At 37.8% G+C, this 22,774-nt stretch overlaps 1 protein-coding gene across 13 annotated transcripts in view; it reads right to left on the bottom strand.

The window, feature by feature from the left end:
- FSIP1 (fibrous sheath interacting protein 1) overlaps positions 1-22,774 on the bottom strand; it is a 208,863-nt gene that overhangs the window by 176,535 nt on the left and 9,554 nt on the right. For 3 of the 13 annotated variants that reach the window (XM_021097949.2, XM_021097959.2, XM_084973975.1), the window contains exons 2-5: positions 18,959-19,091; positions 9,961-10,144; positions 6,120-6,274; positions 3,297-3,390 (exon numbers count right to left, since the gene is read on the bottom strand). In XM_021097949.2, coding sequence (XP_020953608.1) covers positions 3,297-3,390; positions 6,120-6,274; positions 9,961-10,144; positions 18,959-19,084 — 559 coding nt within the window. In that variant the 5' untranslated portion in view covers positions 19,085-19,091. Of the gene's footprint in view, positions 1-3,296; positions 3,391-4,257; positions 4,415-6,119; positions 6,275-9,960; positions 10,145-18,958; positions 19,092-21,396; positions 21,485-22,203; positions 22,289-22,774 lie in introns of those variants that run through there. The other 10 variants (XM_084973966.1, XM_084973967.1, XM_084973973.1 and 7 more) reach the window with 6 other exon arrangements.

Genomic DNA, 22,774 nt, shown 5'->3' with positions numbered 1-22,774 from the left:
GAAGAAAGCTGGCAGATGCCACCTAACCAAGTTTTTGAGGTTAACATCACCAGTAATAAGATACATCAACATTAGTTACCCCAAGCATGATTGTTTGAGAAGCACACATAACTTAGGGGATATTCTCGACTGAAACACTTACCCTCCAACCTAATCAAGAGAAAAGGGCATACAAACTGAAATTGAAGGGTATTTTGCAAAATCTTTGACCAGTACTCTCCACGTGTGTCAAGACCATGAAAGACAAGGAAAGGCTGAGGAACTATCATGGATTGGAGGACACTAAGGAGACATGACAACTGAATACAACATGGGCTCCTGTGTCGGATACTAGGAAATAAAAAAGTGGTGAATCTGATGAAATTTTAAGAAGCTCTGTAGTTTAATTAATAGCACTGTATCAGTATTAATTTTTCCATTTTAATCATTTTACCATGGTTATATAAGACGCTAATTAATTAGGGGAAGGCTGGGTAAAAAGTCTATAGCAACTCTATTATAACTTTTCTGTAAGTTTAAAATTATTTCAAAATAAAAATATAGGAGTTCCCTAGTGGCTTGGTGGGTTAAGGATCTGGCACTGTCACTACTGTGGCACAGGTTCAATCCCTGGCCTAGGAACTTCCACATGCTGTGGCATGGCCAAAAAGAACACACATACAAAAAAAGTTTAAAAAGTATATGTAGTGGCATTAAACAATGACTATTTTATTATGCTCATGATTCTGTGAGTCACAGCTATCTGAGGGACACAGCAGAAACACCTGTCTCTGTTCCACCATGAACGAGGCCTCAGCTAGGGTGGCTGTATTTGGCTAAAGATGGTTGGAGCAGTTCAACTGGGGCCACACACAGAGCTTTGGCTATTCTCTACATGGTCTTTGCTGGAGATGAAATGTCCAAGGGGGCCCCTTCATTCACATCTCTGGTGACCGCATTGAAAGCGGCCAGTGTATTAATTTCCTAGGGCTTCTAAAACAACAAATTACTATGGGCTGAGTGACTAAAAACAATGGAAATTGATTCTCTCACAGTTCTGCAAGCCAGACATCTGAAATAAAGGTATTGGCTAGGGAAGAATCCTTCCTTGCCTCTTTCTAGTTTCTGGTGTGTCCCAGTAATCCTTGGTGTTCCCTGGTTTATAGCTATATTACTCTAATTTCTGCCCCAGTCTTCTCAGGGCCTTCTTCCCCAGGTCATTGTGTCTCTGTGAATCTAGGTGTCCTCTCCTCTTCTTATAAGGACCCAGGTTATTGGATTCAGGCCCTACCCTCATCCATGATGACCTCATCTTAACTAATTACATCTGCAGAGATGCTAATTCCACATAAGGTCACATTCTGAGGCTCCAGTTAGACATGAATGTTGGGAGATGGAGGACAATACTGAATACTATAGGTGGTAACTAGGCAGCATTACTGCCTCTGCATAGAGAGAGGATCAGGCAGCTTCTGAGCTCTCAATGCCAGGTCTGAAACTAAACAAACTTGAAGAATTTCATTCACATCAAAACTCATGCTAAAAAGTTTTTGTAGCCTGAGTCAGGTTCTTGGGATTCTAAAATGTTAGATACTCACTATGTAAAAGACTAATGGATCCCAGGACTCTCAGGGAAATCAGAGGTTCCTGCTTAGAGCTAGTCTAACACTCAAGCAATACTATATGACCACTTACCATGTAGGTTAAAGGATTTCAAAAGTGTCCTGCCAAAAAAATACCAACTGCTTCCCAATCACTAAAACAATCATTACTATATAAGTAAGTTAAAATAAGTTATATGATTCCATAGTACTTCTGTAGAAGAAGAAAAAGAAGGCAAAGAAGGAGGAGGTGAATCATAAATATACAATTGACCCTTGAGAAGTTCCCATCATGGCTGAGTGGGAACAACTCCGACTAAGAACCATGAGGCTGCGGGTCTGATCCCTGGCCTTGCTCAGTGGGTTAAGGATCTGATGTTGCTGTGGCTTGGTGTAGGTTGGTGGCTACAGCTCCAATTCAACCAGTAGCTTTGGAACCTCCATATGCTGCAGGTGTGGCCCTAAAAAGCACACACACACAAAAATATTGACCCTTGAACAACATATGGTTGAACTGTGCAGGTTCACCTATATGCAAGTTTTTTTTTCAATAAATACATACTACGATATTACACAATCCTCGGTTGAATCCACAGAAGGAGAACCACAGATACAGAGGGCCAATTCTAAAGTTATGCATGCATTTTCAACCACGTGGGGGTCAGCGCTCCTAAACACCATGAGTCAACAGTACATACACACTAGTGGGGAAAGTAGAAACATGTGCAGAATCAATTGGCTGGTCTCATAAAGCAAGACTGTGAGAGAACAGGAAAAGGACAAATCAGTCATGGGTTTTCAAAAAAGGTTGCAGAGGCCTGGCTGAGACACCTCATGGGACTTTCTATGTAAACTGTGTGTTCAGAAGCATCTAAGAGACATAGAAGTAAAAGCAAAAACATACTTTGTCTATTTCCTGATTTTTCACTGCCCTACCCTCTCACCCTTGAGCACACATAAACCCTAGAAGACTCTGAAACATACCTAAGCTCAGAGTAGTCCCATATAGTCCTGTCTAACATAATCATTTCCCCTAAAAAAAAAAAGAGTTAAACTCACAAAGAAAAAAAAAAAAATTGGTAATTTGTGTGTGTGTGTGTTTGCCTTTTTTTTTTTTTTTTTTTTTTTTTTTTCTTCAGCCGCTCCCGCGGCGTATGGAGGTTCCCAAGCTAGGGGTCTAATTGGAGCTGTAGCCACCAGCCTACACCAGAGCCACAGCAACGCGGGATCCAAGCCGCATTTGCAACCTACATCACAGCTCACGGCAACGCCGGATCCTTAACCCACTGAGAGGCCAGGGATCGAACCCACAACCTCATGGTTCCTAGTCGGATTCGTTAACCACTGCACCACGACGGGAACTCCAGAATTGGTAATTTTAAATACTCTATGACTTTGAGATAAAAATAAATAGGAAGGCGTTCTCGTCATGGCGCAGCGGTTAACGAATCCGACTAGGAATCATGAGGTTGCGGGTTTGATCCCTGCCCTTACTCAGTGGGTTAAGGATCTGGCATTGCCGTGAGCTGTGGTGTAGGTTGCAGACGCGGCTTGGATCCCGCGTTGCTGTGGCTCTGGTGTAGGCTGGCAGCTACAGCTCTGATTAGACCCCTAGCCTGGGAACCTCCAAATGCCGCGGGAGTGGCCCAAGAAATGGCAAAAAGACAAAAAATAAATAAATAAATAAATAAATAAATATGAATCAGTTTTACTCACCAACAGTTTCTTCTGATGCAGCAGTCAATGCCAGAAACTTTTTTGTATTTTCCATCTCCTCATTACTTTGTAAAGTTTCACTATGTTTTGCAGACTAAAAAAAAAAGAGAAATAAATGTTTAAACATGGGAAAAGAAGGCAACTATATTCATCATTTTTTTAATTCCAATATGATTTCCAAACATGTGCACACACACTAGAAGGTTCAGGTTATTTTTATTCCCTTAATTAGGAAATCTGTTACTGTTTCCTGTTCCCTCAAAATTCTGTCACTGAGTATTCCCAGATACAGCTGGAATAAGTCTATCAAGTCATAATTACCTTGCTTAAAGTTTAAGTTTCTGTTTAATGTTTCTATAACTAATGAGTAACCTAAAGGTGCATCATCAAATTATAATTTCAGACACTGCAAAATCGACGCTGAATTTTATTACAATTCCAGTTATAATTCATATTTCCAAGCAAGTAAAAACTTCTTCGAGATTCAACAGGAATAACTGATAGGCTAACTTTTCCTGCTGAAATTTACACAAATTATTTTTCTAGTTTAAAGCACTGAATTTTTATTGAAGTATAGTTGATTTACAATGCTGTTTAGTTTCAGGTGTATAGCATAGTTATTCTGCTATATACATATATATGTGTGTATGTATACATATGTATATATATATATGAATAAATTTTTTCAGATTCTTTTCCTTTATACGTTACTACAAAATATTGAGTTTAGTTCCCTGTGTCATACAGTGGATCCTTGTTATCTGTTTTATGTATAGTAGTATACATCTGTTAATCTCAAACTCCTAACTTATCCCTTCTCCTCCTGTCCTCTTTGGTAATGGTGCCTTTGTTTTCTATGTCTGTGAGTCTACTTCTGTTTTGTAAACAACTTCACTTGTAACTTTTTTTTAGATTCCACATATAAGCACTATAATACGATATTTTTCTCTTTCTCACTTACTTCACTTAGTATGATATTCTTCAGGTCCATCCATGTTGCTGCAAATGGCAATACTTCATTCTTTATGGCTGAGTAGTATTCCATTGTGTGTACGTATCCCACATCTTCTTTATTCATTCATCTATTGATGGACATTTAGGTTGCTTCTATGTCTTGGCTATTGTAAATAATGCTGCTGTGAATATTGGGGTGCATGTATCTTTTCAAGTCAGAGTTTTCATCTTTTTAAGATATATGACCAGGAGTGGGGTTGCCAGATCATGTGGTAGTTCTATTTTTAGTTTTTTAAGGAAATGCTGTATCATTTTCCACAGTGACTGCACCAATTTACACTCCCACCAACAGTGCAGGAGGGTTTCCTTTTCTCTAAACTCTCTTTAGCATTTATTATTTGCAGACTTTTTGCTGATAATCATTCTGACCAGTGTGAGGTGATGCCTGGTTGCATTTGCATTTCTCTAACAATTAGTGATGTTGAACATCTTTTCATGTACCTGTTGGTCATCTGTATGTCTTGTTTAGAGAAATGACAATTTAGGTCTTCTGCCCACTTTCTGACTGGGTTGTTTGGTTTTTTTGTTATTGTGCTGTATGAGCTGTTAATACATTTTAAAGATTAATCTCCCAGTGGTGGCATCATTTGCAAATATTTTCTCCCATTCCGTAGGTTGCCTTTTGTTTTGTTTATGGTTTCCTTTACTGTGCAAAAGCCTTTAAGTTTAATTAGATCCCGTTTTTTTATTTTTGGTTTTATTTCCTGTACTCTAGAAGATGGATCCAAAAAGATATTGTTACAATTTATGCCAAAGAGTATTCTGCCTATATTTTCCTCTGGTTTTATAGTATCTGGTTGTACATTTAGCTCTTTAATCCATTTTGAGTTAATTTCTGTATATGATGCTAGAGAACATTCTAATTTCATGCTTTTATATGTAACTGTCCAGTTTTCCCAGCACCACTTATTAAAGAGACTGTCCTTTCTCCAATTATATTCTTGCCTCCTTTGTCGAGCGCTTCATTTTATATATTGCTTTTTTTCATTCCAGTGGTGTTCCTGGGACCCTTGTAAAAATTTATTCTTAATTACTTCATTGTCAATTCATATCATCACCTAGGAAATTTCCTCAGGAGTCAGTCAACTAATCAAGGAGAAATTTATCAAAAATAACCAATCTGTTATCAAAATGTTCTTTATTTTAAAAGTGCTCTCCTTTGGGAGCAAAGCTCAAATATGAGCCAATGGCTACCTATCTGATCAACTTCCACTCCTCAATACTACAGAGAATAAAAAGTCCAAGAAGGCCAAGGAACATTAACAAAGCACTAGAAATTTATTGAGACAGAACAAAGACAGCATGGTCACAGACCACGAGCACTTTATAGTTTCCCAAAGAGATCCTGACTAGCATGTGAAACAGTGAACTTGCTGCTTGTTTATCACAAAAGTTTACTCAAATAATAATGGTAACAATGGGGGTTAAATTTATGTATATTTATGTACTTTTCTCCAGATTATAAGCTTGCTGAAGAAAGAGCAGACATACATACTTGATGAATCCCTCTCTATTCCAGAGATGGAGGAGCCCCAGCCTGACACCATTGAGAGAGGCCTAACGTGCTGTCTGCTGTCCATGCGGAATGAACACGCCAGTGCAATGCCTGGAATCTGGAATGCTGCTAAGTCACCTTCTCCAGTCCCAGAAAACTATCTCCCTCACTCTCATCATGCACACATATACACAGCACCCTCCACAAAATCAATTAAGGAAGACCACACTCATACTACCAGAGTCCACGCTTTTCTCACTCATCTCAGAGGAAGCTGTTTCTTACATCTCAGCACATGGCTCTACAATTCTTACCTTAAATTCTTCCCACAGCTTTATTCTCATTTCTAGGCCTTGCTTCTTAATTTCTTTTTCTTTATGTTGTCTCTTCACCAATATCTTATCAAGCTTCTTCATTTTCTGAATAGCATCATGGAGTTGAGAATCTACTTCTTTTAATTCAGATTCATCTGTATTATGTTGAAAGTAGGAGTGAGCTTAAAGTTTATTAAAACCATAATGCTTTTTTCTTGTTTTGTTTTTACAACTTGTTCTTTCATTCAACAAATTTTTATGTCTGATGATAATAACTAACACTGGCATCATGTATCTTGATTTACAAGGTGCTTTCATATATAGTTTTTCATATAATTTTCTAACAACCCTGTGAAATAGACATTTACCTCCATGAATCCTTCAAAATAGCTAATAAATTATTGCACTGAATTCAGAAGTGTGTCTCAGATGATTTTTAAATCTCAAATTCTTTCTCCTTCATTCTTTTATACTTTCTACATTCGTAACCAACAAATAAGGAACAAGACAAAGACCCTATCCTGAAGCTGCTTTAGGCTAACTGAAATAGAAGTCATATACACAGTAAATGTAGCATGTCATAGCGACACAGAATGATTCCAACTTGTTAGAAACATATTCAGAAAGACAACCAAAAGTATGCTTTAATCTATGCCCCTCCCATTTGTTCTATTTTCTTGAAATCATAAAAATCTTCTTGAGTTGTAGAAAATTGGTAATAACTTATTTGAAATTAAGAACTCTTTAGAACTTGTCACTCAAGTTTTAACATGATTATGATTAATAACATTAATAATTATCATAATGATGAATGATAACGTTAATACCAGCATCTAACATTTATAGAGTTACCTGATTGGCAGTGTTAAGTGCTTTATTTACATTCATTATCTCATTTAATCCTACCCATAAACCAATGAAACAGCATATTGTCCCCATTTTACAAACTAGTAAACTGAGGCTAATTTGTAACTGGGCTGCATACGTTTCTAAGATACATTATCTTATAACTAGTAAATGGCAGAGTCAGTTTGCACCCAAATCTGCCTGACCCCACAGTCAAAGCTCTTCACCACCAGCTGATACTTCCTCTGGGAAGTCTGATGAAAGATGACAAAAATCTGTCAATGAGCATAAATGCTCAAGTTTCTAAAGTCTCAGCCACCCCATGTTAGATCATTAGAAATGGCATATTATGCTAAGGAAAGCCAGGTTTTGCAACTTCAGAAAATCCAAAGAGGCCAGTGATATTTCCTTTAAGATCACTTTCTCTTAAAGAAAAAGGAGATATTTTTAGAGGGAATAAGATTATCCGAAAAGAATACTAATCTTACTAATAAGGAGACTCTAAAAATCTTATTGCTCACATACTTCAAAGGCAGCAGCTTCTAGTTCTAATTCCCAGCTGCCAACCCTAGCACTCTGAGGCTCCATGTACATAAGTGGTCTATACAGCAGGCATTTTGAAGTCACTCATGCGGTAGGGAAAGAGTATAAACAAATACAGTGTAAATGGGACCAATAGCTAATCTCAACTGTAATACTTTGTTTCCTGATAACTGTAATCCTGAGTTATCTGGCCCTAGAGCTGACTTCACGCCCAACATACTCTAAATCAGCAGTTCTCAAAATTTATGATCTCAGCTTCCCTTTACAGCTTGTAAATGATGGAGAACCCAAAGTAGCTTTTGTTTACGTGAGTTATATCTATTGATAATTACCATGTTAGAAATCAAAACTGAAAAATACCGTAAATGTGTATTTATCCATTTTTAAATAATAAACATGTTAGTACTAATTACATGTTAACATAAATACAACATTTTTATGACAAATAACTATATGTTCCAAAAAATTATTGAGAAAATTGCCAATGTTTTAAATTTTTAATATCTGGATTAACGGAAGACAGCTGGATTCTTACATCTGCTTCTACAGTCACTCTTATTATAATCTAGTTGATTCAGTTAGATTATATGAAGAAAATTTGGCCTCATACAGACAGGTAGTTGGGAAGCGGAGGAGAAATTTAATAGCCTTTTCAAATAATTGTGGATAGTTTTGATATTATATCAAAAGTGGACAAGGGTTAGTTTCTTAAAGGTTAGTTGAAATCTGTAACCCTATTAGTGAGCTTTCTATATTTGCTCCATCAATGGATCTATCTTTCATGGTGAATGGATCTTTTACCCTGCATTGGTAATCTGGAAAATAGTGGTTTGCTGAACTACATAGACATTGAAAACAGTAATACATTTCAATATATAATATCAAAAACTCTTATTTGTTAATATTGCCAACAATTTTTTTTTTTTGACCATTCCCACAGCATGCAGAAGTTCCCAGGCCAGGGACAAAATCTACAGAGCCACTGCAACAGATCCCTAACCCACTGAGCCACCAGGGAACTCCTGCCAGCAATTTTTATCAGAAAAGTCTAAGTATTGCAAAGCTATAAAGCTCATGGTGACTACACAAGTTCTCCATGATTCTAATTTTTCACTTGAAAGGTCAAATTTTATCACTGACCAAAGTCAGTTACTTTCTTTGAAATAAAAGCCCCATTTCGTTGTTTTTTTTTTGTCTGCCAAATACCTACATCTGAATGACAATAGTATGGCAGTCATTCTTTCAAGTAAAAATGATGTCCCATTAAAAAGTGGCCAGCTCAGCTCTCAACCTAAACTATTACACAAGTACTTTTCCTCAACACGACCTTCACATTTCAGTATATAGCAGAATTGCTACATATGTACCTCCCATTTTTATCACACAGCCTATTAAAAAGATGTATACTCAAAGGTCAAGATTTAATGGAATTTAAATTTTTACTGCTCCACCAAGGACATTCCTGAGTGACACTGGTTCTTTCCTCCATTCATGCCAGCTCATGAAGAATACAGTAACTACTCGTACAATTTGGTGCCATTGCCTTGATTCATGCTAAAGCACCAGCAATTTCACCCACCATTGCTTCTGTACCATCAGTGAAACCCATGGACAAAAAGGCAAATATCGTTATTTCAGTATTATAATGAATTATATTACCGTTATACCAGTATTACGATGAAAATAGTTTTTATTTGCAGAGCTCCTGAAAGGATCTCCGGGCCCAGGGCTGTGCAGTCCATGCTTTGAGAACTGCTGTTCTAATTCACTCTAGCCAGTGTTAATAACCATGACAAAAGGAGTCTTATAAAATCCAAAAGTTATTAAGATCAAATGGGGTTATCCTTAAAAAAGGCATTTATAAATTACAGGATACATTTAATTATGCAATTTTAATCATCAAAACAATTAATAAACCATGTCATAAAATGTGGAAACACTTAAGGTAAAATGACTACAATAACAACTTTATTAAATGAATTTTTTGTTTGTTTTTGTTTTTGTTTTTGTCCTTTTAGGGCCGCACCTGCAGCATATGGAAGTTCCCAGGCTAGCGGTCCAATCAGAGCTGTAGCCGCCGGGCTACGCCACAGCCATGGCAACACAAGATCTGAGCCTCATCCTCAACCTACACCACAGCTCATGGCAACACCGGGTCCTTAACTCACTGAGCAAGGCCAGGGATGGAACCTGCAACCTCATTGTCCCTAATCGGATTCGTTTCTGCTGCACCAAGATGGGAACTCCAAAATATTTTATGTTTTAATCAGTGTATTTAATAAATCCTAATATTCCTATAAATTGAAAACTGGTGATTTGCTTAATCACAAAAAGTATGTCTCTTTTTTTTTTAATTATTTCTACTTGGCTTATTAAAAAACATAAGTAACCCTGACATTTGAACTATAGCATCTGCAATTTCCAATAGCCAATCACCAAGTGATTATCCTACCTGAACATCTAGGTATCATCTGATGTTGAACTAAGTTCAGATCTTCATCTGACCCATCTTCAGCCAATTTTATCTTCTCAGAGTAGTTTTCCCCATTATCATCATTACTGTTTCTACTTTCCTCTGTATTGCTGCTTTCTGAGTGGCCCTCTTTGCCGGAGTTCAAATTGATTGCAGTATCAACCTAAAAATTATTTCCAAAGAAACAGTTTTCAAAAATAATGTGTTTTTTTTAAATTTTAACTTTCTAAACTATTTTAACACCAATATATGTGAGGACATACATTCAGTAACATTAAATTATTCTAAAAGTATATTACTTAAATATAATTTAAATACAGAATTAAATTTATTAACACTGGCACCAAAGTAATATGTACCACTCTCCAGTAATTTCTAGCAATAGCAGAAAAAGATCAGGAATTAGTCTCAAAGGGAACTACTCTCTGCCAAGTGCTAGGGATGAAGAGGAGGGTCTTGCTCACTGAATTTACACTCGATGGAGGGCCAAGGGTCTAAAGCTGCACTGGCCAATACGAGAGCCACTCGCCACTCTGTGGTGGCTATTGGACAGCTGCCAAGTGAAAAGTCTGGATCATGATGTGCTTCCAGTGGTGCTTCAAATCAGAACCATGTGCTTAAGTGAATAAATTATTTTTACACTATTCACGGTTTTTCTATATCATTTAGCTTTCTCTTTCCATTTTAGCCAAGTTCATTTTGAAGACACTGGTTTAACGCAGCTGTATTTTCCTGGGAGAACAAGAAAACATCCATGGCTGCACCCGAATAAACAAGGATCATAGGGCCTGAGGGCCACGCTTGGCACTGAGAGTCACGGAGGTGAACACAGCCCACAGAAGAGGCAAAACCTCAGGGAGGAAGAGCCAGCCACTTCTGAGAGGAGTGCCTTTCCCTTCCAACAGAGGAACTGCCTGGTCCAGCACACTGGGGCTCAGTCCTCAGAGGCTTTTACGTTCTCTCTGCACCCCTGTGGTGAACACCACCACTATCATCCTCGCCCCCTTGTGCATCTCCAAGGCAGAAGGTAGGTGGTGCTGAGAATTAAACTGCCAAGGATTACAGGACTGCATGAGCATCTCTGTTCACCTGACTAGGACACAAGCCCCAGCAGAAGTGAGCTGAGACAGTGGTATAAAAACCATAGCCCACATTTACTGAGGAATTCCTACCATCCAGGTCCTGTGCTGAGTACTTTACACACACTGCCTTCTTCACTTCTCACAATGACCCTATGCTATATGCATTGCTACCCCAATTTAACAGAGAAGAAAACAGATCTGGTATGAAATAAAAATAGTGGAGGCCCAATTTATAATAAGCAAAACAATGCCCCCTTTATGTGATCTTTGAGGTGTTAAAGAGGGTTCCCTGCTCAAAGACATGCTTCTATCAAAGGCCTAGTAAAGCCCAAAATTCCATGATATCCAGAAAATCCTTAAGGTGACATAGTTCTGTGAAAATGCTGGGGCAGGTCACACAAATCCTGTCAGTAATTTATATCCTGGCATAAATGAACTAGGCTGACTTTTCCCTGAGAATGGGTTTTTATACAGGGGAAACATAGCTAGATATTAGCAGCATACTCAGATAGCACACCTCAGGATACACAAAGATCCTTCACAGCTATCATCCCAAATGATGCCAACTCCTAGAATAAGCAGGAAGCAATGAGGAAAAAAAAGATGACACTAGAAAACAAAAGGCAAATATTGCCCATTTCACGATTTTACCCATAGTCCCCCACCCCTTTAGCACCAATCTTCTTCCCCATCCCAATGCCTACCGGCCTCTCTAACCCTCCTAATATTCTCCCTGTGGCCTAAGTGTGTGATTTTTCTTTCTTCTTCATTCTCAAAGCCATATTCAATCTCCAGTTTTCATTGTTCCATGTCCCTCCCTCACTTCATACTTCCACATTGGTCCCAGGAAAGGTAAATACCCTATAAAAATCCTTTCTAACAACTAGATCCCTACCAGAAAGCTGTGAGAGACTTACGTGAATTAAAACTATTGGCTCTTCCAAGAGAAATATTCATAAGCAACAATAAATCAAAAATTTTAGAATGAGAATAAATAATATCTTTACTACAGAAATTTCATTAAAACTCTAGCATTTTAAACTCATTTTTTGCCATAAGAAAGTTTTGGTAAGAAATTAATAAAAGACAAATAAGCAATAAAACTAATAAAAATTCCAGGATTTATTATTTAGACAATGTATAAGGTTTTACAGACACTAAACCATTTGCAATCAGCAGTCAACCTGCAGCATATCTGTGGCTTTCTTCCCCAACCTAACATGAACTTTACTGATTTTCCATGACCTTAAGATAAATCCCGAGTTTTAGGGAGTCTTGCTTTCAATATAAGTATCAAAATTCCCTGATTCCCTGATGGTTAATAAACATGCTAGAGTGTGACCTATAGCTTATTAGGTTCAGATGAAATCTAACTTGAAGTTATAACTGATATTTTTCTTCTAAATAAGTCTTGAATGAAGTTAATATTAATCTATTATTAAAACATACATCAATATTACGGAGTTACTACTTTAAAAAAATCATCACTCATGAATATGTAAGCAGAAATACTAATTCTATACTACTCTAAAATTTGTCAGGTCTTTGTATATTATCCTACCTACATGAAAATAGTAAAACTTACTTTAAATTTATGGAACATGTATTTTGTGAATACCTACTATGTGGCTGACTTTACACTGAATGCTATTTAGATGTATGGAATAGTTATGAGGCACTAGTCACTTCTAAAAACTACATATTCCATCTCATGTTATCCTCAAAACATGCCTATGAGGTAAATAATATTATTACCCCTTTGAACAGATGAATAAACTGACAGAGAGTCAAAGTAATTTGCCCAAGGAATTCCCATCGTGGTGCAGCAGAAATGAATCCACCTAGGAAATATGAGGTTGTGGGTTCAATCCCTGGCCTCGCTCAGTGGGTTAAGAATCCGGCATTGCCTTAAGCTGTGCTGTAGATTGCAGATGCGGCTCAGATCCTGCATTGCTGTGGCTGGGGGGTAGGCTGGCAGCTGTAGCTCCGAATAGACCCCTAGCCTGGGAACTTCCATATGCCTTGGGTATGGCCCTAAAAAAAAAAAAAAAAAAAAAAAAAAAAAAGTAATTTGCCCAAAATCACATAAATGTGATCAGCAGAGTCTAATAAGAACCCATGACTGTAGGGTTTAGGTTTACCATCACTATGCTTAAGACTAAAGAATCTAAAATCATTTTCAGAATTCAATTTGGGCTACATGATAAACTGAACAAACTAATGCCTTGCATCTACTTAGAAATGCACAGACAAGCTCACAGGAACCTTTAGGAAATAGATAACAGAAATTCAAGGTAACTGAAAGCTAGAATAGGAACCTTGCTAATCCTTAAAGTAGCTGCCCTGGTGGTGGTGGGGTAGGAGTGAAAAGGAAAGACAAATAAGGATGTGCTGGCCTCAGAAGCTGTGGGCTAAATGCCCCATTGACAGAGGAGTGGATAAAGAAGATGTGGTACATATAACACAATGGAATATTACTCAGCCATTAAAAGGAAAGAAATAACAGCATTTGCAGCAACACGGATGGACCTAGAAATTATCACGCTAAGTGAAGTTAGACAATGAGATACCAACATCATATGCCATCATCTACAAGTAGAATCTAAAAAAAGGACACAATGAACTTCTCTGCAGAACAGATACTGACTCATAGACTTTAAAAAACTTACGGTTTCCAAAGAAGACAGGTTGGGGGGTGGGGAGATGCATTGGGAGTTTGGGACGGAAATGCTATAAAATTGGGTTATGATGACTGCTGTACAACTATAAATGTAATAAAATTCATTGAGTTAAAAAAAAAAGTGAGGATTACAGAGGTAAATAACCTGCCCAAGATTATAGTCTGATTACAAAAACTATGCTCTGAACCACTCTCCTATATGTGTCCTATAAATAAAGCATTTCTTTTTTCTGGAAAAAAAAAAAAAAAGAATGGGCTTGAGCTTTACCACCCATGCAAAAGTAGACAACTAGGCCTTGGGCCCCTACAGGCCAAGTTGGAGAGGAACCTTCCCTCTCCTGCCCCATTTAGCTGGATCCCTCAACAAGGTGCATCCTCAGTGAGACGGTAGACTAGAAAAATACATCTATCCAACAGTACAGGACACAAATTAAAAAATGTGTCTCGGTTCCAAGTGGGAAGCAGTCTTCCTGAGAATGTACAACTACAGGACCATTCTTCATGTGGGTTTAGATTCCAGTTTATATTATTCCTGTGCTCTGGAATGCTTAAAGATGAAAAAATGATTTAAAAAAAAAAAAGGATTCATGCCAGTGATATTTCTGAGGCATTTGGTAGAAGCAAAGAGAAACTTGCTCTAGAAGATACAGTTTCAAATCAGCCTCCATAAAATTCTCCAAATTAAAACTTACATTTGAAAAATTCAAAAGTCATGAATGAATATATGACCAATTATAATGAAGAATCACAACAAACAAAAGAATATAAGGCATTAAAAATGATAATCATATAAATATTTCTAATATGTATAAAAAAGAGTCTAAAAAAGCACGAGGTCAAGATACTACAAAGAACAGATGAATTTTAAAGTAAACTGAAAAGAATTCCAAGAAATTAAAAACACACATTAAGCTTAAAAATTCAATGGGTAGATTAAAGAGCAGATTTGACATAGTATAAGAAAGAATTCAAAAATTAGAAAATACATATTAAAAATTCCCCAGCATGAAATACAGAGAAATAAATATATATACATATATTTTAAGAGACATGAAGGGGAAGTTTCAACACACATTTAATTGGACTTTCAGGATTACAATATAGAAAAAAATGCAGGCAATATTTGAAACTTGAAAACACAACGGTTGAGAAGTTTTCAAAAAAACCACAAAAACAAAGGAAACACACAAATCCTTAAACTGAAGAAGTACTAGTCTCCAGAAGGATAAATTAAATAAATCCATGCCTAGGTGAGTTACAGTAGATATGAAAGAGAAAAAAATTAAAGCCACAGGAGAAAAATAGCTGAACTAGACAACCCGCACAGGGATGAATACTGTGTTTACAAAAGCCTTCTTACTGACAACAAGGAGAGGCCACAAGAATCTAAATTTAAAACATAAAACTTTCAGAAGAAAACATAGGAAAAAATCTTTGGGAACTTGGGTTAGACAAATGGTTCTAAGACCCAATCAAAAACCACAATCCTCAAAAGATAAAAAATTGATAAACTGCATGTTACAAAATTTTAAATGCTATTTAAAAGACACAGGTATGACTGGGTCACTTGGCTGTACAGCAGAAATTGACAGACTACTGTAAATCAACTATAATGAAAAAAATGTTTAACTTAGTTTTTTTTTTTTTTTTGTCTTTTTGCCTTTTCTAGGGCCGCTCCTGTGGCATATGGAGGTTCCCAGGCTAGGGGTCTAATCAGAGCTGTAGCCACTGGCCTATGTCAGAGCCATAGCAATGCAGGATCCAAGCTGCCTCTGCAACATACACCACAGCTCACAGCACCGCCAGATCCTCAACCCACCGAGCAAGGCCAGGGATCGAACCCGCAACCTCATGGTTCCTAGTCGGGTTCGTTAACCACTGAGCCACGACAGGAACTCCCTAACTTAGATTTTTTAAAAAAGACAGTTAAAAAATGAAAAGTCAAGATACAGACTGGGAGAAAATAGTTGCAAATCATATATATGACAGTAGACTATCTCTAGAATATAAAAAGAACTCTCAAAAGCAATGAGTAAACAAACACAAATTGAAAAGTGAGGCAAATTTTTGAATATTTGCTTTCTAAAAATGATACATGAAATACAAATAAGCACAAAAAATATATTTAACATCATTAGTCATCAGGGAAATTCAAGTTAAAACCACGATGACATACTACAGTATACCAATTAGAATGACTTTTAAAAAAAAGAAAAGAGAAAAAGGATACCAGTGGTGGCTCAGTGGGTTAAGGATCTGGAGTTGTCACTGCTGTGGTTCAGGTCACTGCTGTGGCATGGGTTTGGTCCCTAGCCAGGGAATTTCCATTTGCCAAGGTCACAGCCAAAAAACAAAAAACAAAAACAAAAAGCTATATCAACTGCTAGTGAGGATGCAAAGCAACTCAAACTCTCATACATTTCTGGTGGAAACAGAAAACAGCTTGACAGTTTCTTTTAGGTAAACATATACTTACAATACAATCCAGCAATCCCACCCCTAGATATTTACCCAAGAGAAATAAAAACCTATTTTCCCCCTCAAAAAAATTCAGTATGCAAATGTTCACAGCAGCTTTATTCATAATCAACAAAACCTGCAAAAAACTCAAACGTTCCTCAACTAGGGAATGAATAAGTAAACTGTGGTTTACCCACATAATGGAACATTACTATAAAAAACAGTCAACTATTATTATACGCAAGGACATGAATGAGTTTCAACTACCAACAGACAAAAGCCAAACTGAAAAGCAACATATTTTTAAATTCCATTCCTATAATCTTCTGGAAAAGAAAAAACTATAGGGACAGAGAACAGATCAGGAATTTCCAAAGACAAAGAGAGATTGTTTAGGATGGGGTAACATAAGGGAATTTTTGAGAGGTGATGACAGAATTGTTCTATTATCTTGATTGTGACAGTATCACTCTACACATCTGCCAAACTCAGGACTATACACCACAAAAGAGTGAATTTTGCAGTACGTAAAATTTTTTAATTAGAAGCAAAGAAGTTGGAGTTCCCGTTGCGGCACAGCGGAGACAAATCTGACTAGGAAACATGAGGTTGCAGGTTCAATCTCTAGCATTGCTCAGTGGGTTAAGGATCTGGCGTTGCCATGAGCTGTGGTGTAGGTCGCAGACACGGCTTGGATTCCGCATTGCTGTGGCTCTGGCAACAGCTCCAATTAGACCCCTGGCCTGGGAACCTCCATATGCCGTGGGTGCGGCCCTAAAAAAATTTTTTTTAAAAATAAAAAGGAAGCAAAGAAGTCAATGAGATACCATGTTAATAGATGGGAAGATTTCATATCATAAAGTTAGAAACTCTCTCCAAATTAATCTATAAATTTAAAGCAATTGCAACCAAAACCACAACAGTTTTCACAGGATGTGAAAAACTGTTCTAAAATACAAAAAGAAATGGATAAGGCAGTCCTAGAAAAGAATATGATGGGAAGAGCCACCTTACCACATCAAGAGATATTACAATGTTACAAGAATTAATACACGGTATAGTAATGATGCAGGCTTAGATGAAATAGAAGAGAGAGCTAAGCTAGAAACTTTATTTTACAAAGCCCCTCACAGGTAAGGTTTTGGATGCATATTAGTTTCATCTAATTAGATACATCTGCACAAAATTTATACCACATAAGTGAGGTAGAAGCCAGCTTCCTAAACCTCTGATAGGAAACTGGCAAGAAATATCGAAGGCAGTCAGCTCTACATGTCTAGTCACCAGTTTTGTGGTTCTGAGGGATGTGTAGCACTGTCAGAAGCGGCAGCAACAGCAGCTTTCTGATCTCTAAGTTTCAGCCATGGTGGTGTGACCTGGGAACCAAAAATCCAAGTGAATTCCTCTTCCACAATTTCCTTTCCGTCTGGCTTTCCACTGCTTTTGAGGAACTGAATTTCTTTTATTCAATTCCTTTCTGCTAGAAAGCCTGGAATGCTTTCTATTTCCAGCATTAAATCATGATAGACAAAAACTCAGAGTTTCACAAAGCAGAGTCTGGTGCATAAGTCAAAAAAATAAGTGACTAAGGAGTCATACACTTGCAAAGATTTTTTTCACCGTTAAGTTTCAAAATTTTTGTTTCCTATAACCTTAAAACAAATAACCAAATTCCTGGTTACCAAAGGAGAAATGTGGGGCAGGAGGGATAAATTAGGGGGTTGGGATTGACATACAAATACTACTATATATAAAATACATAGGTAACAAGGACCTACTGAATAGCACAGAGTAATCTACTCAATAAGTATAATACCCTATATGGGAAAAGAATCTGAAAAGGACGGACGTGTGTGTGTGTGTGTGTGTGTGTGTGTGTGTGTGTGTGTGTGTGTGTGTAACTGATTTACTTTGCTGTACACCTGAAATTAACACAACTTATTCTAAGTCAACTACACTCTAATAAAATTTATTTTTTTAAAAATTTGTACCATATCACAGAGGGGGAAAAAATGATTCTTTAAAAATCATCAAGTTTAGATATTTTAAGAAAAGAAAAAAAGACTATTAAGGAAAAGAAAGAGAGTCACAGCCAGGTAATTAATGTACCTACTAAACATACACTGTGTGGTCTTTACTAAACTCTATTTTTTTTTCTTTTGTCTTTTTAGGGCCCCACCCACAGCACATGGAGGTTCCCAGGCTAGAGGCTGAATTGGAGCTGTAGCCACTGGCCTACGCCACAGCCACAGCAACACCAGATCCAAGCCACGTATGTGACCTACACCACAGTTCACAGCAACACCAGATCCTTAACCCACTGAGCGAGGCCAGGGATCGAATCTGTGTCCTCATTAATACTAGTCAGATTTGTTTCCACTGAGCCACAATGGGAACTCCTACCTAAACTCTACTTTTAAAATTACTCAGTCTTTTTCATAGTAAGAGTCAATGGTGCCACAGAAAATATTGGAATATAAAGCTGTCTTACAAAAGAAAAAAGAAAAATAACAAATAAGCATTAAAATATAAGTGTGAACAAATAAACCATACTCCCTCCAAAAAAGAGAAGGTAAAGAAGGAAACAGTATTTTCATATTAAATCATCTAAAATAAAATCCATGAAATCTGTGAGTGCTCCCAGAACACATGCCCTAAAGGGGAACCTTGAAATGGGATGTTAACAACAGCCTTGGTTTATCAATTGCTAAAGGTTGGGAGGAGTCTTTTAAATTATTTCTAAACAGCCAAGTACCTTGAAGGACGCTGGTTCTGGTGAAAGCACTTCCAAAGAAGCATTTGAACCTCTGCTCCCAGGACGTGTTCTTGAATTTGAGGCTGGTTTTGAAATTCTATCTAAGTTTCCCCTTATGATATCCATTGATCTCCTGAAGCAAACAAAATGTTAAGCAAGTTATGACTTGTATGTTTAAATGTTTCATTGGTTGTTAACATGCAGTTAACTCAGAGCCTTTGTTATAAGGATTATGTATCTCCCAAAGCCACAGTACCCTAATTTCTTCAAAAGACATCTGTGTCCATGGATCATTACATCTTACATCACTATAGGTGAAAAAAACATGCTGCCCACGATGTCAGATTCTGAAAGTAGCTTAAAAAAAAAATCAGAAATGAATGTCACTTCAATGTCACTCCTATGCCTCCAAGAATAACATTTATTGTGTTCTTGACCTCAGATGACACTTGTGGAACACCACACCCCTGAGTCAAAACTCATGCTTCACTGTAATAGTCTGCTAAGGCCTCTACTTTCCTCAGGTTTTGCCTTCTTTTTTCTAGCTCAGTAGTCACCCTGGGCTTCCCTCTTGGCTCTGATTCTTCCTCTCCTCCTTGGGACCACATTTTCATGGAGCACTTATCTCCAGATGATTGCCCTTCCTCTATCAATCCACCCCCTTCTAAAATGTATGATTCTACTTCTACCCTGAAACAACAGAAAACTGAGCCTACTCTCCTTACTAGAGGACAGACTTTCATCATTTAGATACACACTGCCAATCTCTTTAACTGTTTTTTACGTGATGCTGTCTACAGCCTCGCACCAGTCTGGCTGCTGTATTCCCAGGACTGTTTCCTGAAGCAGGAAATACTAGGCAGGGTGGTTCAGACTAGTGGGGAAACAGGCATTGCTGGCATATTGATCCTTCCAAACTGTCACCCTTGATCAGTACTGTTCCAGACATGTTCAGTAATGTTGGACATAACATGCAGGCTGAGTAACATGGAAGAAACAGAGAGGCTTTCAGAATTTGCCTTCTCAATACTTAGCTTTAGACATGAATGGATTTCTTCCAACAAACTTTTTCCTAAATTCCTATCAATTACGAATTAAACCATTTATCTCACAACAGAAGAAAGACAACTGTCTTTGGCCCAGCAAGTGTGACAATGTTCTTTTCCTACCCAACAAAATGACGCATCTTTCTTTCTCTTTTTGAACAGCAGAGGCAGAGTCCAAGGAGGTTTTGGACACAGGAGGAAGCCCAAACATGAACAACCCGCTGCTCCTCCAAGGCACAAAGAGGGATAATATGATTTAGCCTCCAACCATTCAGTGTGCCAAAGCTGAGGCTTAAAGGACCAGCAGGTCAACTCTTTCTGTCTCAGCAAACGAAAAAGGCATTGATCTCAACATTATTCAAACTCTGGAAAAAGGATTCTGGGGCTCACTCAGGAAGGCACTGACATTATTATTGTGGAATGACGGATCACCCTGGCCCTTCACATCACAATCAAAAAGCATAAGTCCCTGAAAGGCCAAATGTCTTGTAATGCCCTAAGCAACCTGTCAAGGGAGACTTATTGCAGCTTACAGAGGGAGCAGTGAGATGGAAGTGTGTGCACAGCCAGTACAATACATGTCAGTAAAGGGAGATGCCAGGAAACCACCAATGGCATGTGTCAGCTAAAAGGCTCCAGGAATTTTTGATCTGCTGTATAATTAAGTCTGTTCTAGTGTATTTTCTCCTGGAAATAATAAACTATACGAAATATAGTTCCCAAAATGAATAAGTATGTAACCAACAATCTTCTGAATTTGACCATGTAGAAAAAAGAATGGGTAAAGGGCAATGAATTAGTAATGTATAGATGTATTCGAGTGTCTGAGAAGAAATCTTAACAGCCACATAGAAATTCCACAAGAAAAATAAATCATAGTACAAGAAAGCAAACAATCAAATGATAATACTTATAATTATACAAGCACTGAATATTGACTTAACACAATGTGCCTAAATTATATTGAGTGCATGTGGGAAGGAGTATGTAAACAGAAGGGTATTATACAAAAATCTAATCTGTCATGATAAGAAATCAAAGATAATGTTCAAAAATTGATAAAGCCAAAAATAGTTATATAATAGACATGACTAGAGATTGCTTCTTTTTTTTCCATGGTAAATGTTACAGTATAGTTGACACATTTTACCATATGACATTAATAAAAGTAAAAAATTTGAATAATAAACAAATGTAAAATATGAAACATCCAAGGGAATAGAAGGAAACATAAGGATAATTTACATAACAATGACTTACTCAGCAGGACATCAAGAACATAAATTATGGAGATTAAACAACATGCTACTAAAAACCAATGTGTCAATGAAGAAATCAAAAGGGAAATTAGGGACAGGAGTAAGATGGTGGAATAGAAGGACTAGAGCTCACCTTCTCTCATAAAAACAGCAAAATTACAAGCAAATGCTGAACAACCTTCAACCAAATGGACTGGAAACTTTCAAAGAGATACCCTACTCTGGAAGACAAAGAGGAGGCCACATAAGGATGTTAGGAAGGGTGATTACACAAATAAGCAACCCCATATCTGCTGGGTGGGCAGCCCACAGACTGAAAAGTAACTGTTTCACAGAGACTCACCTACAGGAGTGAGAGTTCTGAGATTTACATGAGGTCCCCATGCCTAGGGATCTGGCATTGGGAGAAAGAGCACCTGGAGCATCTGGCATTTAAGGCCAGTGGGGCTTGTGCATAGGAACTCCATGGGACTGGGGGAAACAGAGAGCCCATTCTTGAAAGGTACACACAGGCTTTCATGTGCCCAGGGTCCCAGGGCAAAGCAGAGACTCCATAGGAATCTGGGTCACTCCTAACTGCAGTTCTTGGAGGATGTCCTGGGAAAACAGAGGGTGACTGTGGCTCATTGTAGGGGAAGGACACTGCAGGCAAAGCTCTCGGGAATATTTATCAGCGTGTGTTCCTCTAGAGGTGGCCATTTTGGGAAAATCTGGCCCCACCCATCAGCACTGAGAAGCCCCATGCTAAACAACAATCCAGGTGGGATCACAGCCCCGCCCATTAGTAAACAGTCTACCTAACAACTCCCCAGGCACACAGCCACCTCTAATCTCACCCAGAGACAAAGCCCTACACACCAGAGGGATAGGAATCAGCCCCACATACCAGTGGGCAGGCACTAGCACCTCCCACCAAGAAGCCTATATCAAACTCCCTTACCAACTTCAGCTACAAGGGAAGCGGACATCAGAAGCAAGGGAGGCTCCAACTCCATTGCCTGCAAAAAGGAGACCACACCAAAATCCTATAAAATGAAAAGGCACAAAACTATAACACAGATAAGGGAACAAGAAAAAACTGCAGAAAAATAACTGAGTGATTAGGACACTCACAGTATCCAGGAAAAAGATTTTAGACAGTTGATGCTGAAGATGATGCAAGATATTGAAAAGAAACTGGAGGCAAAGATTGATAATTTACAGCAAACATTGAGAAAAGAAATACAAGACTTAAAACTTAAGTAAAATACAGTAACTGAAATAAAAAATTCATTAGAAGCAACCAACGGCAGAATACAGGAGGCAGAAGAACAAATAAGCGAGGTGGAGGACAGATTAGTGGAAATTATGGATGTGGAACAGAAAAGAGAAAAAAGATTGAAAAGAAATGAAGAGAGTTTCAGAAAATACTGGGACAACGTTAAACACACCAACATCCGTATTATAGGGGTGCCAGAAGGAGAAGAGAGAGAGAAGGGGACAGAAAAAATATTTGAAGAGATAATAGCCAA

The sequence above is a fragment of the Sus scrofa genome, chromosome 1 (genome assembly GCF_054392235.1).
Source record: "Sus scrofa isolate SSC_HxYL_T2T_F1_AM1 chromosome 1, Sscrofa_HxYL_maternal_Yorkshire_Landrace_v2.0, whole genome shotgun sequence".
NCBI classification, from domain to species: Eukaryota; Metazoa; Chordata; class Mammalia; order Artiodactyla; family Suidae; genus Sus; species Sus scrofa.
The sequence above is the reverse complement of the archived record's forward strand: the minus strand, read 5'-3'. Positions and strand labels throughout refer to the sequence as shown.